The sequence below is a fragment of the Chiloscyllium plagiosum genome, chromosome 25 (genome assembly GCF_004010195.1).
Source record: "Chiloscyllium plagiosum isolate BGI_BamShark_2017 chromosome 25, ASM401019v2, whole genome shotgun sequence".
NCBI lineage: Eukaryota > Metazoa > Chordata > Chondrichthyes > Orectolobiformes > Hemiscylliidae > Chiloscyllium > Chiloscyllium plagiosum.
In genome coordinates this window covers 45,031,472-45,046,340 of record NC_057734.1, presented here as the reverse complement: position 1 = coordinate 45,046,340, position 14,869 = coordinate 45,031,472, and the positions used below count along the sequence as shown (strand labels likewise).

The 14,869-nt window shown below is 39.0% G+C and overlaps 1 protein-coding gene across 2 annotated transcripts in view; it reads right to left on the bottom strand.

The window, feature by feature from the left end:
• The window catches only part of LOC122562819 (protein HIRA), a 107,495-nt gene that overhangs the window by 63,255 nt on the left and 29,371 nt on the right, over positions 1–14,869 (bottom strand). For both annotated transcript variants that reach the window (XM_043716069.1, XM_043716067.1), the window contains exons 9-11: positions 10,401–10,514; positions 8,010–8,080; positions 538–643 (exon numbers count right to left, since the gene is read on the bottom strand). In XM_043716069.1, the coding sequence (XP_043572004.1) occupies positions 538–643; positions 8,010–8,080; positions 10,401–10,514 (291 nt within the window). The remainder of the gene's footprint in view (positions 1–537; positions 644–8,009; positions 8,081–10,400; positions 10,515–14,869) is intronic.

Genomic DNA, 14,869 nt, shown 5'->3' with positions numbered 1-14,869 from the left:
CTGCACCCCTGGAGCCCCAAGTCTCGATACCCTACACGACCTAATCCCTTTGGACTTCCAGTGAATCAGTGTGTGACACTTCACATCAAACAATTAAATGCATCTTAGAAGTTGACATACAATTATTTTTTGGAGAAGTTTTGCCATTATCTCTTCTCAGAGGTTCTACCTGTGCATATATCTCTCCCCTAGAAAGAATAAATTGGATGTTTCATTCAGTTGTGGAATCTAGTGGAAAGATGGGATTCATGGCTTACATCATTTTCCTTTCTTGTATTTCACCCCCTTATAAGCACATTAGCCAATGAGAAAACCATTATACTTGGGAGATTCAGGTCCTAGAAAGCTGATGACATACCACTCACTTGGTGAAATACATTTTTCTGTGCTGTAAGCAGACCAATTCTACAAGCAACTTGGGAACAGGCATGCAGTTGAGATCAATTGATGGTGTGTTCACTGCTTTTGTAATTCTAGGTACAGTATCTCTTTCAATGCAGTCAGAGAACCAGTAAGCCAGGCACAATTCTGCATTACCTTCTCCTCCTCAGTTAGTGGATCGCCCAACTCTTCCTGTGAGAAATCCAGGAACGCCACCGTCCCATCCATGGAGCACACTAGCAATCCCAACCCTGTCAAAGTCCTGGTGCAGAGACCACAAAAACAAATGCACATTTAACATCTTCACAGTCCTGACTTTTCATTCCATTTGCCATCCGTTACACACGTGACCTAATCAGTGGTAGAACGAAGAAATAGACAAGGAATTCCAAGAGTTCAGGGAGTTGCGTGTAGGCCTCTTGCAAGGAGCTATTGAGTGGCGACTTATTGCTGAGAATAGACATGCATGGAGAAAAGACAGTGACTTTAATGGGAAATTTTAACATTCCTATTGATAAACAGACTAACAAAGGTCAAAATGTAGTGAACTTCAAGAGTGCGTATGGAATGACATTTTTGCAATAATGTGCCCTGGAACTAACAAAGGGGGAATTCAATAGTGAATTTTGTAATGAACAATTTAGTTCAGAGCCTATTAGCACATAAATATTTATCTATAAACAATCATAATGCCGTTGAGTTCAACAAAGATTGAAGGGAAAGTGACTGAAATTTAAGATTTAGGTTAGATTGACTTCAATGGGATGAGACAGAGACTGCCCACAGAAAACTGGGTAAATCTGTTAAAGAAAAAAGCTTAAACAAAGGCAATTAACAAAGAAAAAGACAATGTAAAACTGAAGAAAGACATTTAAAAACAGCACACAACCTGGTGAATCACAAGGATACATAGAACAGTGAAGTTTAACAAAGCAGGTAGTAGGAGTTGCAACAAGGAACTATTCCAAGCAGCTTGTAAGGGATAACAAGGTGAACATAAACATTTTTACAGTTATTCTAGGAAAAAAAACTGGTCAGAAATGTGGAGCCCCCTAAAAGCAAGTCATGTTGCAATGAAAATAAGGAAATGGTAGACGTGCTCAATAATTACTTTAAAATCAGTATTTATTCTTGAAGAGGTGGTCAGCTTGTCAAATTACCCAACAAAATTGTAATTGAATTAGGAACAGGGACTGGGAGTCTGACTTCTCACAATTAATGCAGGCAAGATGGAGAAATTAATGGCAGTAAAAATGACTAATGCCCAGGAGCAGATGCTGCTCCACCTAGGGATTTTTTTTTAAAAAGTTGAAAATATTGCTGATGCTCTAGCATAACCCTCCAAAGTTTGCTTGATACAGGAGCCACTACTAAAGATGGGAATATTATACATACCAGTCTGCTATTTAAGAAAGTTACACCAGTTGGCCTAACATCTGTCATCGGAAAATTACAAAAGCCGATAAATAAAGATAAGGAGACTGAACACTCCAAACGCATCAACTATCAGAGACAACCAGAACAGTTTGCACAGGGTAGATTAGGTCTGTCAAGTATACTTGACCTTTTGGAAGTGGTAACAAATGTAATGGGCAGGGGAATGTCAATGGATTTTACTTACATGTGCTTTTAAAGGATACGTGATAAAGTTCCTCATAAAAGGTTCTTAGCTAAAGTTGAAGATCGTGGAACTAAAGGCAAATTGTGAGTAAATTAATTAGACTAGGAGAAAGACAGTTAAGGTAATGAGCAGATATTTTATTTGTAATTAAGGGTACCCTGCGAGAATCAATATTGAGCATGAACCTTGAACAGAGGCATTAATGGCACTGATGATAGGATAGATAGCTCCAAACGGAAGTTTCTCAAAGACATTAAAATAGGAGGTGGCATAAGCACTGTGAACAAAATTGTAAAATTACAAAGCAAAATAGATAAGGTTAAGTCACTAGGCAAAATTATGCCAATGGATTTAATATAAGCAAGTGAGAAGTCATCCATGGTGTATTTAAACAAAGACAGAACAGGACACCTTCTAAATGGGGAAAAGCTAGAAATAGTGGACAGATCATTTAAAACATCATGAAGAGGGACAGAAAATAATCAAAAAGGCTGATTTATAGAACTCAAGGACAAGAACACAAGGAGCTAGAGGTCATGCCTCACCTACTGAAAGCCCTGTTTCTACCATGTCTGGAGTACCAAGAGTACTTCTGGGCACTACCGCCTAGAGTGAATAAACTGGCTTTGAGAAGAATCTAGCATAGATTTTCTGGAATGACACCTGGAGTTTAAAGGGTTAAAGAGGGAGCAGACAGCAAACAAACTAGGGATTTGTCCTATGGAATTTCAATCAAATCATCCCTTAAACTTCCAGGTTTTCCAATACAGTAGGGAAAACAGATAGGATAGATTGGGTGGAGCTATTTCTAATTGTAGGGGAGATTAGGACTAGGGAACAATACCAAAAATCTAAAGCTAGATCATTTCAGTGTAAAATTAGGAAACAATTCTCCACATAAATGATGAGATTAGTTTGGAACTTTCAACAGCAAATGGAAATTGATGCTCGAACAATTCCGAATTCTCAAGAAGAGATTGATAAAATTTGGTCAGCCAATACTATAAGGAATATAGGACAAAGGCTAGGTCCCAATTCAGCCGTGAACACATTCAGTGATGGACCAGCCTCATCTTACTTTGCTCTGTCCCAATACAAATGATCTCAAGAAGAAAAAATACTCCAACAGATAGGTCAGCCCCAAATTCTGGACAAAATCAAAAGAGGCTGTTTTTACCAAATTCAGTCGCTAAACAATTACTGTGAAATACAATTCAAGATGCACAGAAAAATAGTGCTGCAGCAAGAAGACCTAAACAAAGAAACAGCATGAAACCCAGTGAAGGGAATAGATGGGATCACTTGCAGATAGTACATGTCACTGAACTGTTATAAGTGCACAAGTCATAGTGGGAGTCTCTAAACAGGAAGAGCAGGGCAGGATCAACTCATAAAAGAACCTATGCAGCAAAAGAGCAAGGACGGAAATAGGTTTCCAGTAACAAAACAGTAACAAGAATGCACTTTCTTTTAAAAACAAAATCATTCAATCAATGCCCACATTTATTAACCACAGTTACTTGCCCTGAAAAAGATGGTGTTAGACGGCCTTCCATCACTACTGGTTAGTTTACACAATTGAGAGAGATTAAGTTAATTGCACTGGTTTGAAATTGGAGCGCTATATCAACTACACCAGAGAAGAATAGCCAATTTCCTTTCATACAGAACATTAGAAAGATACAATTATAGAATGGTTACTGCTCAGCTAATCAAACCTCTGAGGGACCTCTGTAAAATGAATTAGTTTTTTTCCTATCTACGCTGCCCATAACCTTCATGAATAGTTCACCAAGCATCTTCTCAATCTTTTCTTCTCTAAAGAGAATATTAGCTTCTCCAATCTATCCACATAACTAAAGTCGCTCATCACTGGAACTATTTTCAACATTACCTGCAGGAATGTTTTTGCTACAGCCCTCAAATTTGTCCTGAAATGCAATCTCCAGAATTGGACCAATGTCTCACTGGCAGAGATCCAACTAGCATTTTATAAATTCCCATAACTTCCTAGAATTTATCTTCTATTTATAAAACCTAGGGAAACCCAAATGTCTATTTAATCACTTTCTCAACCTGCTCCTGCCACCTTTAAAATTTGTCTCTGTTACCATGCATCTTTTAGAATTCTACTCTTAATTTTATATTTCCTCACCTTGTTCTTCCTACAAAAATGTATCACCTCACATTTCTGCATTAAATTTCAAGTGTCATTTTCCCCCTTTTCTGCCAGTTCACATCCTCAAGTCTAATGCTCTCCTCCTCACTTTGGATGCAAAGTTTTAGATTATCCACAAATGTTGAAATCTGTAACCCTGTAAATCTCGTCATTGACATATACCAAGAAAGGCAATAGTCCCAGTAAACTATTACATGCTTTCTCTTAGAATGAAAAAAATCAATAATTTCTACTGTTTGATGTCACTCAGCCACACTATCAGTCAGAAATTTTTAAGACAATCCAGCAATTATCTGATTATTTTTACAGATACCACTTCTGCGCATTTCCAACTGTTTTATATTAAAATACATAATGTCAAATTGCCATGGTGGGACATAACATGCTTTCTTCCGCCTAGGAACCCTCCAACCACAAGGGATGAACTCGGATTTCACCAGTTTCCTCATTTCCCCTCCCCCCACCTTTGTCTGCTGCACTTTTCCAGCAACACATTTTCAGCTCTGATTTCCAGCATCTGCAGACCTCACTTTCTTCCCATAACATGCTTTCACTTGGTTATCAAACCAGACGTCCAAATTACTCATCCAGTAACATAATCACAATACTAGTGCACAAAAAGTGGAATGGAGATGGGATTCAGCATCTATTGGGAGATGTACCCTGACCAGCAAATAAAGGTGAGGGACAGCATACACCACATTACAGAATGTGGTAAGGTATTGCAACTGGAGAAGGATTTCAATGTAGGCAGTCCCCATGAGACATCCATCTAAGCTGCTGACACTGCACCACTCCAAATTAAGCAATTGACTAGCTCTCCACACTCTCAAATAAATGTACTGCCGTCCTTCAAGAATATACTTTGAAAGCAAGACTATTTTCCCTCCCATGCCTGCTGCCCCTTTCCAGCTAGTAAACAGCAGCAGCACCTGAGCCACTCCATTTGCACCTTGCTGTGGCTCAATGAGTAGCACTGCAACCTCTGAATCAAAAGATTGCGGGTTCAAATCCCATCCAAGGGACCCATAGAATATAGGAGTAGAATTAGGTCATTAAGCTAAATGAGGCTGCTTTGCCATTCAATCGTAGCTAAAACTGCTTCTCAACCCCATTCTCCTGCCTTCTCCCTGCAATACTTGATCCCCTTACCAATCAAGAACCTATCTCTCTGTCTTAAATACACTCAATGACTTGGCCTCCACTGACTTCTGCAGTAATGCATTCCACAGAGTCACCACCTTCTAGCTGAAGAAATTCTTCCTCATCTCAGTTCTAAAGGGTTATTCCCTTCACTCGGAGGCTGTGCCTTCATGTCTACTCGTGATACAACTCTCCAAGTCTACTGTAACCAGGCCTCTCAAGTTTCAATGAGATTCCCCTTCACTCTTCTAAACTCCATCAAGTACAGACCCAGAGTCCTTAAATGCTCCTTATATGACAAGCCCTTCATCCCAGTATCAATCTTGTAAACTTCCTTTTGGATTCCCTTCAATGCCAGCACATCGTTCTTTAGATAAGGGGCCCAAAACAGCTTACAATATTCCAAATGCAGTCTGACTAGAGCCTCATATAGCCTCAGCACTACATCTCTGCTCTTGTATTCTAGCCCTTTTAAAATGAATGCTGACATTGCTTTTGCCTTCCTAACTGCTAACTAAGTCTGCATGTCAACCTTAAGAGAATCCTAAACTAGCATTCCCTAGTCACTTTGTGCTTCAGATTTCCAAAGCCTGTCCCCATTTAGAAAAAATAGTCTCTATTCTACCTAACAAAGTGCATTACCTCACACTTTCCCACATTGTATTGCATCATTCACTTTTCTCACTCTCCTTGCTTGTCCAAGTCCTTATGCTGCCCTGCTTCCTCAACATTACCTCCCCCTCCAACCAGCTTTGGGTCATTTGTAAACTTAGCACCAATACCCTCAGTTCCTTCATGCAGATCGTTAATTGACAACGTGAATAGTTGTGGTCCTAACACTGACGCCTGTGGAACTCCACTCACCAGCTGCCATCCTGAAAAAGACCCCTTTCTCCCCACACTGTCTTCTGTCAGTCAGCCAATCCTTTATCCATGCCAGTACTTCACCCCTCATTAATAATGTACAGACAGAGGTCATGCTAACTGGCCTATAATTTTCTGTCTTTTTCCTCCCTCCCTTCTTAAATGGGAGTGTTACATTAGCCATTTTCCTGTCCTCCGTGACCCTCCCTGACTCCAGTGATTCCTGAAAAGATCCTCACCAATGCCTCCACAATCTCCTCAGCACCTTCAGAGCCTCAAGGTGTAATCCATCTGGTCAGAGTGATTTGTGCACCTTCAGACCTTTCAGTTTCCCCAATACCTTCTCCTTAGTGATGGCCATTACACTCACCCCTGCCCCCGACTCTTGAAATTCTGGTATGCTACTGGTGTCTTCTACCATATTCTATTCGGCTCCCCACCATTTCTTGGTTTCCCAGTACGATTTCTCCAGCCTCATGTTCCAGTGGTTCAATGTTCACTCTTGGCTCTCTTACGTTTTGTATATCTAAAAAACTCTTACCATCTTTATCTTTATTACTAGCTAGCTTACCATTATACTTTCATCTCCCCACCAACCCCCCCCCCCCCCCCCCCACCCCACTGATTTTTTTGGTTATCCTGCTGTTTTTTTAAAAAAAGGCATCGCACTGACTTTCACCACATCGTTAGTTTTTTCTTTTGCTTTTATGTTGTCCATGACTTCCCTTGTCAGCAATGGTTACTTCATCCTCCCCACACAATGTTTCTTCTTCCTTGGGATGAGTGTCTGTTTTGCCTCCCAGATTACCCCCAGAAACTCCTGCCATTGCTGCTCTGTCTTCCCTGCTAGACTCCCCTTCCAATCAACTCTGGCCAGTTCCTCCCTCATGTTCCTGTAGTCACCTTCATTTAATTATAATACCATTACATCTGATCCCAGCTTCTCCCTCTCAAACTGCAGGGTGAGTGCTCTCATGTTATGGTCACTGCCCGCAGGAGTTCCTTCACCTTAAGCTCCCAAATCAAGTTTACCTCATTACACAAATCAAAAATCAAGCTCACTCTCAAGTGAAACACTGAAAGACTGCTGCACGGTTGGAGGTGTTATTTTCAGATGAACCCTTACAGCAAGATCCTGCCTGGAGGTGATAAAAGATCCTCTGACATTATTTTTGAAGAAGAGTAAAGGAGAAGTCCCCAACCATCTGCCCAATCGACGTTGTGACCAAATAATAATTTTACAATCACATTTTTTGAGTAATGTGGCTGCCTATGTTATATCTGTGACCACACTTTGAAGTACTTGATCAAATGTACTGAGGTTGGAGTTTGCGAAGGGTGCGATATACATAGAAATCCCCATCTATCATCTGCCACAATGATGATTAAAGCAGTGTGGTTGAAAGAAGGAATTCGAAACAGTATATCAGTTAAATCGCATTCCAGACCAAATCTCTTCCGAAAATAAGTTAAGATTGGAAGTCACAGCAAATTTGCAAACTACTAAATTAAATCGTTGAGATGACGAATGCAGTATCAGTTTCTAGTTTATGCCACATGGATCCTGAAACATCCTGATCTCTGTCCCTCACTCATCCTGTTCCTATACAAAGCAAATTTAATCTACATTGCACAAGGAAAACAATAATCTTTTCTGAATTACAATTTCAAAATACTGACAAAGCAATTTTTCAGATTAGTATTGACCTTATTGCAGTGAGATAAAATTTCTAATGTAATTACAATATTATTCAGTCTATTCTGTGTATTAAATACTGTGCAGTGTAACCAATTTGCAGATTAATGTAACACAGTCCTTACCAGGAGATATCCATGATTGACTTATCGAATAATTCATGAATTACCACTAGTGGGCGCTTCAAGCAGGTCAGCTGTGAAAATAGAAAGCAACCATTAAATCAAAATGACAAAGATTCAAGCTTGTGGCTGACTGCCAGGAGATGTTCTTTTTGAATTTCAAAGACCACTGAAAATTATAGGGTGGCACACACAAAAACAAAACCAACTAGCTGCTGTCTAACCAGAAAAGCTTAAGCCATTATGCGATGAAAGCAACAATTTCCATTGCTAGAACCTTCATGAAAGAGGTATAATCAGTTGAAGAATAACAAACTTAAAAGGTTAACTGCAATGCAATTAGAGAGAATTAATTAAAATTAGTAATGGGAAAACATTCAAGAGGATGTGAAAGGATGCTATAATTGGGTACTGAAGCAATTAAGATTAACTAAAAAGGTTCATATACACAAAAACTGAAAGAACTGTGGATGCTGTATATCAGAAACAAAAGCAGAAGCTTCTGGAAAAACTCAGGAGGTCTGGCAGCATCTGTGAAAAGAAATCAGAGTTATGGTGACCTTTCCTCAGAACTTCAAGGGTCACTGGACCTGAAACGTTAACTCTGTTTTCTCTGCACAGATGCTGCCAGATCTGCTAAGCTCTTCCAACAACTTCTGCTTTTGTCAGGATCATATAATATCTGACAAGTCATCAACCGGAATTATTTGAGATCATTAATTACTGCTACTCAATGGAATTTACTAAGACTGGTTTCATTTCAATTCTTCAGAAGGCATTTAATAAAACTCTACATGCAAGCAGTTTAAGATCATAAGGTCTATCCAACTAATAGCAAATTAGTTTGCATAATTAAGAAGTAGACAGTGGAAAGCCAAAGGGATAATAAAATAAAAAGGGTTATTGAAGGGCAAGATGGAGATTGACAGTAGTTGGTTGCTAGCTATCACAAAGAAAGTAAAAGAGGGGTTGTAAATAAACTTGTATCACAAATAAATTACTACTTGCAATGAAAATCATGTTTATAGTTTGCAGTTTATTTTAACAAAATAAACTAAAACTTGCCCAGTGAAGCAGGATGTGCCATTTTCCTACATTAAGACCTCATACAATTACAAGTTGTTTTGTCATAGAATTCCTGTATGTTGGAAATCCAATATAAATAAACTTTAACTACAAATACAGGCTAAATGGCATCCAACTGTACCTATCATGCCTGCCCTGCCATTCAATTAGATCATGGCTGATCTTCTACTTCAATGCCCCCCACTTTTCTGCACTTCTGCCATGTCTCGAGGTCATGAGACTCCAGATGTCGGTCTTCAGCATGCCCAACTTCCACAGGCCTCCAGAGTACAGAATTCCCTCTTGAGCGAAGAAATTCTTCCTTACTTCAATCTCAATTTAAAGATAGACTATTTAAGTCAATGCTCTCTGTCTCTCGAATCAGCAGCTAGGGGAAACATCTAAATCTACCCAATTAGGTCCTGTAAAACTTTTATAAGCTGAAATGAGATCACCTCTCATTCTTTGAAACTCCAAATAGTGCAACATTGGCTTCATGCAGACTGGAAGTAATGGGCAAATACAAGCATTTTTAGCGGCAGGTGGATGGATGCAGGGTGGATATGGGAGATGTTACAGAATTGAAAATGGGCTGTCATTCTGATAGAGTCAATGCAGGTTCGCAAGCTCAGCTCAAAATCAAATCTAACATCAAGGGTGCAACAATCTGATTCAACTTGAAGGATGGATGAGATAGAATTCACAGTGCAGGTGTAGACTAAAGCCTAATTGGAGAGAAGTTCAGGTTCTGTAGGCCCAAATATGGGAGTAAATGATTCAGAAAAAAGAGCTAGTGCAAAAGTGAGAGAGATGGCATCAAGTAGAAGCTAGACAGCATTAAAGACAAAGAAAAGCTGCTTTGTTTGTATATGGTACAATTCCTGGATGACATGAGCTTAAGGATTTGGGCAAGAAATACTGAGGGCAGCAGGAATAGTTCTCCTTTTTTACATAGCAAGTAGGAATGACCTGGAAGTCACTGCCTAACAGGGTGGTAAAAGAATGGTAATCAACTACTTTGAGATGAATTTAGATGGGCACTTTCAGGAATTAAACTTAGGTGGACCACAGGGTTAGACATGGGGAATGGGGCTGACTGAATTGCCCTGCAGGTAGCTAGCATGAATCCAGAGGGTCAAATTGCCTCTTACTGTGCTTTAATAATGCTATGACTCTGTACAAGATGGACGATGGATTTTCCATCCTCTGAATATATAACTTGCACAAGTAGTCGTGAAATAACTATCTATAAAGAAAATTGCAATGCAAAACAAATACATTTCATTAGTCTTGAAATGTCATTTAAGAAAAAAGCTGCTTAGAACTTACCCAAACAGAGAGAGACCGGTCCTTGCTCCCAACTGCACAACAACAATAAGGACAGCTTGGCTTATTGGAGCTCCCATTGCGTGGCTTTTTCTTGAAAATTTTGGGATTAAATTTCTGAAAATGGAACAAGAGGAGGAAAACTCTTAGCATCAAATCAACAAGAGGCACCTCAACATTTAAAGTAAAAGCAAGCTGCCAATTCCTCACATTATCATCCAAGTCCTGGTGAAAAGGACCACTGCTCAGCAACATTCCCAGACACACAAGCCGCTCAGCTGCATGTGCACTTCACCACTGTTGCATCTATGTTTATATTTCATTCTATAGTACAATTAAAAACAAGCACGGAAGCTTGGGCACGGAGTAAAATCCGTACCTCTTAATGAACTCCCACGAGTGTTTTATATATTATGCTGACAACACAAAACTACAACCAACCACATTTGTTAGTTTAAATTTTATTACAACTTAAAGAACATTTTGTAACGATTAAAAGTTGGATTGGCTACATTTATTCCCAAATCACCGTCTCCCTATTCAGAATTACAGGCAGCCTGTAGTTAACAAGTGATTATTCATTCTACTCATTACTTTTGATAAGTTACAGAATAGGTCAAAACACTTTATGTTGTTTAATGCGTCACTGAATAACCAGTTCCCAATTACTCTGCCATCAGGACCTTGCATATCTGCAAAAATAGCTGAGACAAGGAACCATTAGAACTAATGCTTCAAGAAAGTTCACTTCCAACAACCATCAGATAAATACTCCATCATTCCCATGATAGCAATGTCAATCTATCACCCAAATATATAACAAGCAAGAAGGAAAACAGTCTACAAAAGATTATTGCAGAAGCACAAAGAAACGTAAACTATTCAATGCACAACACTGGAAAGGAAATTACAATGTCTTTCAGAATATTAGTGCTGTCTCTTTATAACCATCTGCATTTTCTTTGCCTGCATGAAAGAATGTGGTAATATTATGATAGACTCCTCCCATTCTTCACCAGCACTGCCCAGAATCAAGTCATAAGTCTAACACCAGTAGCAGCACTTGTGGATTTAGGTCCGACTTCAGAATCTTGAGCGTGTAATGTCATTTGATATTCTGATGCAGCACCCAGGGAGTATTATCTATCTGATGAGATGAAACTGAAGCTTCATCTACTCCCTTGGGTGGGAATTAAAAGCTGGAATTTCACTCTCTTTCAAAGATGAATACGGGGATTCTCTGTAGTGGCCTGCTATATAGGTAGCCGTAGATCAACATCAGTAAAAGGATTATCAGTTCATTATCACATTGTCCTCAAAGTCCCTTAGACAGTAAGTTACCCATTTCCTATATTAAATGGCGACTACACTATGGAGATATATAATTGGTTGAAGACACCAAACAAAAAAGCTCAAATCTTCCTGATATCTTCACTTTTCCTCCCATCCCCTTTAATAGCATCCAAATGCAAGTCAGATTGCTGACCAAATCTGCAAAATGGAGTTCAAAAGTCCAGCTAATTGTCATTATCATCTTACTGACTGGAAGTAAATTTAATTGATGATATTGATGAAGTAGTAACTATTGTGTGATGGTTTCAACACCTTGAAGCAACCACGCAAAGACGTTGCAGAGCTGCACATTGCTGAATATAAATCGAACAGTGCGGGTGAATCGTAGAATCCCTACAGTGTGGAAGCAGACCATTCAGCCCATCGAGTCCACAAACTGTATCCAACCCAGACCCACCCAGTCCACGTAACCCTACATTTGCCATGGCTAATGTACTTAGCCTGCACATCCACAGACACTACGGGCAATTTAGCATGCCTTGCATATCTTTGGACAATGGGAGAAAACCAGAGCACCTGGAGAAAACCCCCACAGACAAGAGGGAGAATGTGCAAACTCCACACAGGCAGTCGCCAGAGGGTGGAATCAAACCTGACTCCCTGGCGCTGTGAGGTAGCAGTGCTAACTGCTGATCCACCATGCTACCCAATTGGATGTTGGAGCACACTAGAACTTGAGAATTCAAAGAGCATGTAGATATTTGAATAAAATAGTGTAATTATAAGTCAGAGCAGTATTTCCTACATAAGTATAATAGTGTTACTTCAAAATCTAAGCCTGAAGACAGCTCTTGGCTTCATCTTAGCTTTCACCAGTCCATCTTGAAATCAAATTTAAAGCATGACACAAGAGTGATACAGTTATCTGATATTTTTATGGCAATAAGACATTTCTAACAACTGAATCCTGGTTTTCAAAGGCAGTATGCTAGTAGACTAGGCTACAAACATGCAGCCTAAATAAGACAGATAATCTATCTTATTTAAAAACACATACACAATAGAAAGAGATACAATTAACATGATGAAACGTTATACAGAATGACCTTCATTTTCTCCCCCCCGTGTTTAGTTCAGTGGACCTCGATAATTCTAGCAGAATAAACCACTGCTGCACCTGCCTGGAAACAGGTTTTTCAGGAAATAACTGCAAACAAGGTGTCCATAAAATGGTTAAGCAAGGGAATTGACGGAATGATTAAATAATTGTTTTGAGGATGGATTACTCGGCCAATGTCGAAGTGGGAAAGAATAATGAATTTACGAGACAGGAAGAAAGATCATCTTGTGTGATGCTATAAATAAGAAAGAAACCAAAACGGTAGTTCCATTTTAGAATTTTACTGAGGCTGCTTACATGAAAGGCACACCAATCTACTCGCTAGTCTAACCTCAGAATAATTTTAAAACACCCTGAATAAAATGCAATGATCTTAATTTGATCTTCCTGATGTTATATTCAGCTGACATTTATAAATGCAAAGGGCAAGCCGTATTTTCACTGGAATGAGGTAGCAGCTGGGAAGGACAATAAAGGCATTTTGAAACACAACGACCCCAAAGAATCCAATTCTACACTTAATCTTCTTTACAGGTCATGAAGAGGTTATTAAATCACCACATAACCTACTTAAAAAAAAAAGAGACCATACACTCATCATGTCAGTGTTTTGACATCGCTGTTCCTTTTCTAAAGTGCTGCATTTTGTTTTCCCTTCAAGTGTTTATTCAAATAATTTGTCTTCTGAGCATTACATCACTCTTGGAGGCAATGTATTCCAGATCGTAACTCACTGTCTAAAGTAACTTTTGTCTTTCATATCATCTCTGGCCAATTACTATACTTTAATGTTGTGACCTCTAGTTACTGACCTTTCTGCTTTTGGAAACAACTTTGCTTCAGTTACACATCAATATCATTAATCAAACATCCATCCAATCAGCCAGTCACCTCCTTGGCTTAAAGGTTAACAACGCAAACTTCTCTAGCCTCTCCCTGTAACTGAAGTCTTTCTGCTCTGTTACCATTCAGCCCAAGCATTAATCAGCTTCTTTTCATAACCATGCATGTGCAGCATACACTAATATTTAAAACGGCCTGTATGCAAAAATAAAAATGAAGAGAAACGGCTCCAGGTGTCAATCTTCTTAAAGTTGTGAAATCCTTCCTGAAACATGGTGCCCAGAATTCACAATTCTCCAGCTGGAGCCCAACCAGTGTCTTATACATTTTCCCCATAACACCTTTGCTTTTACATTCTAAACCCAAAGCTCCACTTTGCCTTAACAATTGTCTTCTCTCCTTGGTTTTCCACCCTCAAACGTTTGTTCCTACACCCTCTTTAAATGCATTAGCTCGTTTATATTGCACCTCCTTGTTCTTCCTGCCAAACTAATTCATTTTAATATCATTGCATTAAATTTCACCTACCATGTGTCTACCATTTCACTCATTCATGTCTACTTATAGTCCATTGTTATTTCCTCATTGTTTCATAAGTTGCCAAGTTTTGGCTCATCTACAAACTTTGAAATTATGCCCTATAGCCTAACTTTATATTACTAATATACACCAAGAGGAAGAATTGGCCCAACTTTGACCAGTTAAAGACACTACTGTGACATTATCTCTAGTGCAAAATACAATACTTTATCAGAGCTTCATTTCCTGGCCTGTAGACAATTTTGCAAATATTAATTGTGCAAATATTAATTATGCTTTTAATCCCATGGGTTTTAAATTTGCTAATAAGGCTATTTGCACTTTACCAAACACCATTTGAAAGTTTGCATATACTGCTCCAATTGTGCTGCCCTCATCACCCCTCTCAATTACCTCATTGAAGTAGCTGATGAAGTTACCAAGGGAAAAGACTTGCCTTTCACAAATCCATGCTGGCTTCCATTTGTAATCCATATTAAATAATTTTGTCTCTTTTCCTGTTGTGTACAGAAATCTTCTGGTTTCTCTTTTGTTACCCATAAATATATTCTCTGAAACTTTATCATAACTCTTATTTCCCTCTATACTTCCACTGCAGAACAGAGTTGAACAAAGAATTTTAAACGTGGCACTTATAAACCTCAGTTTTCTGACAGATATCATTCTCCAAACAATT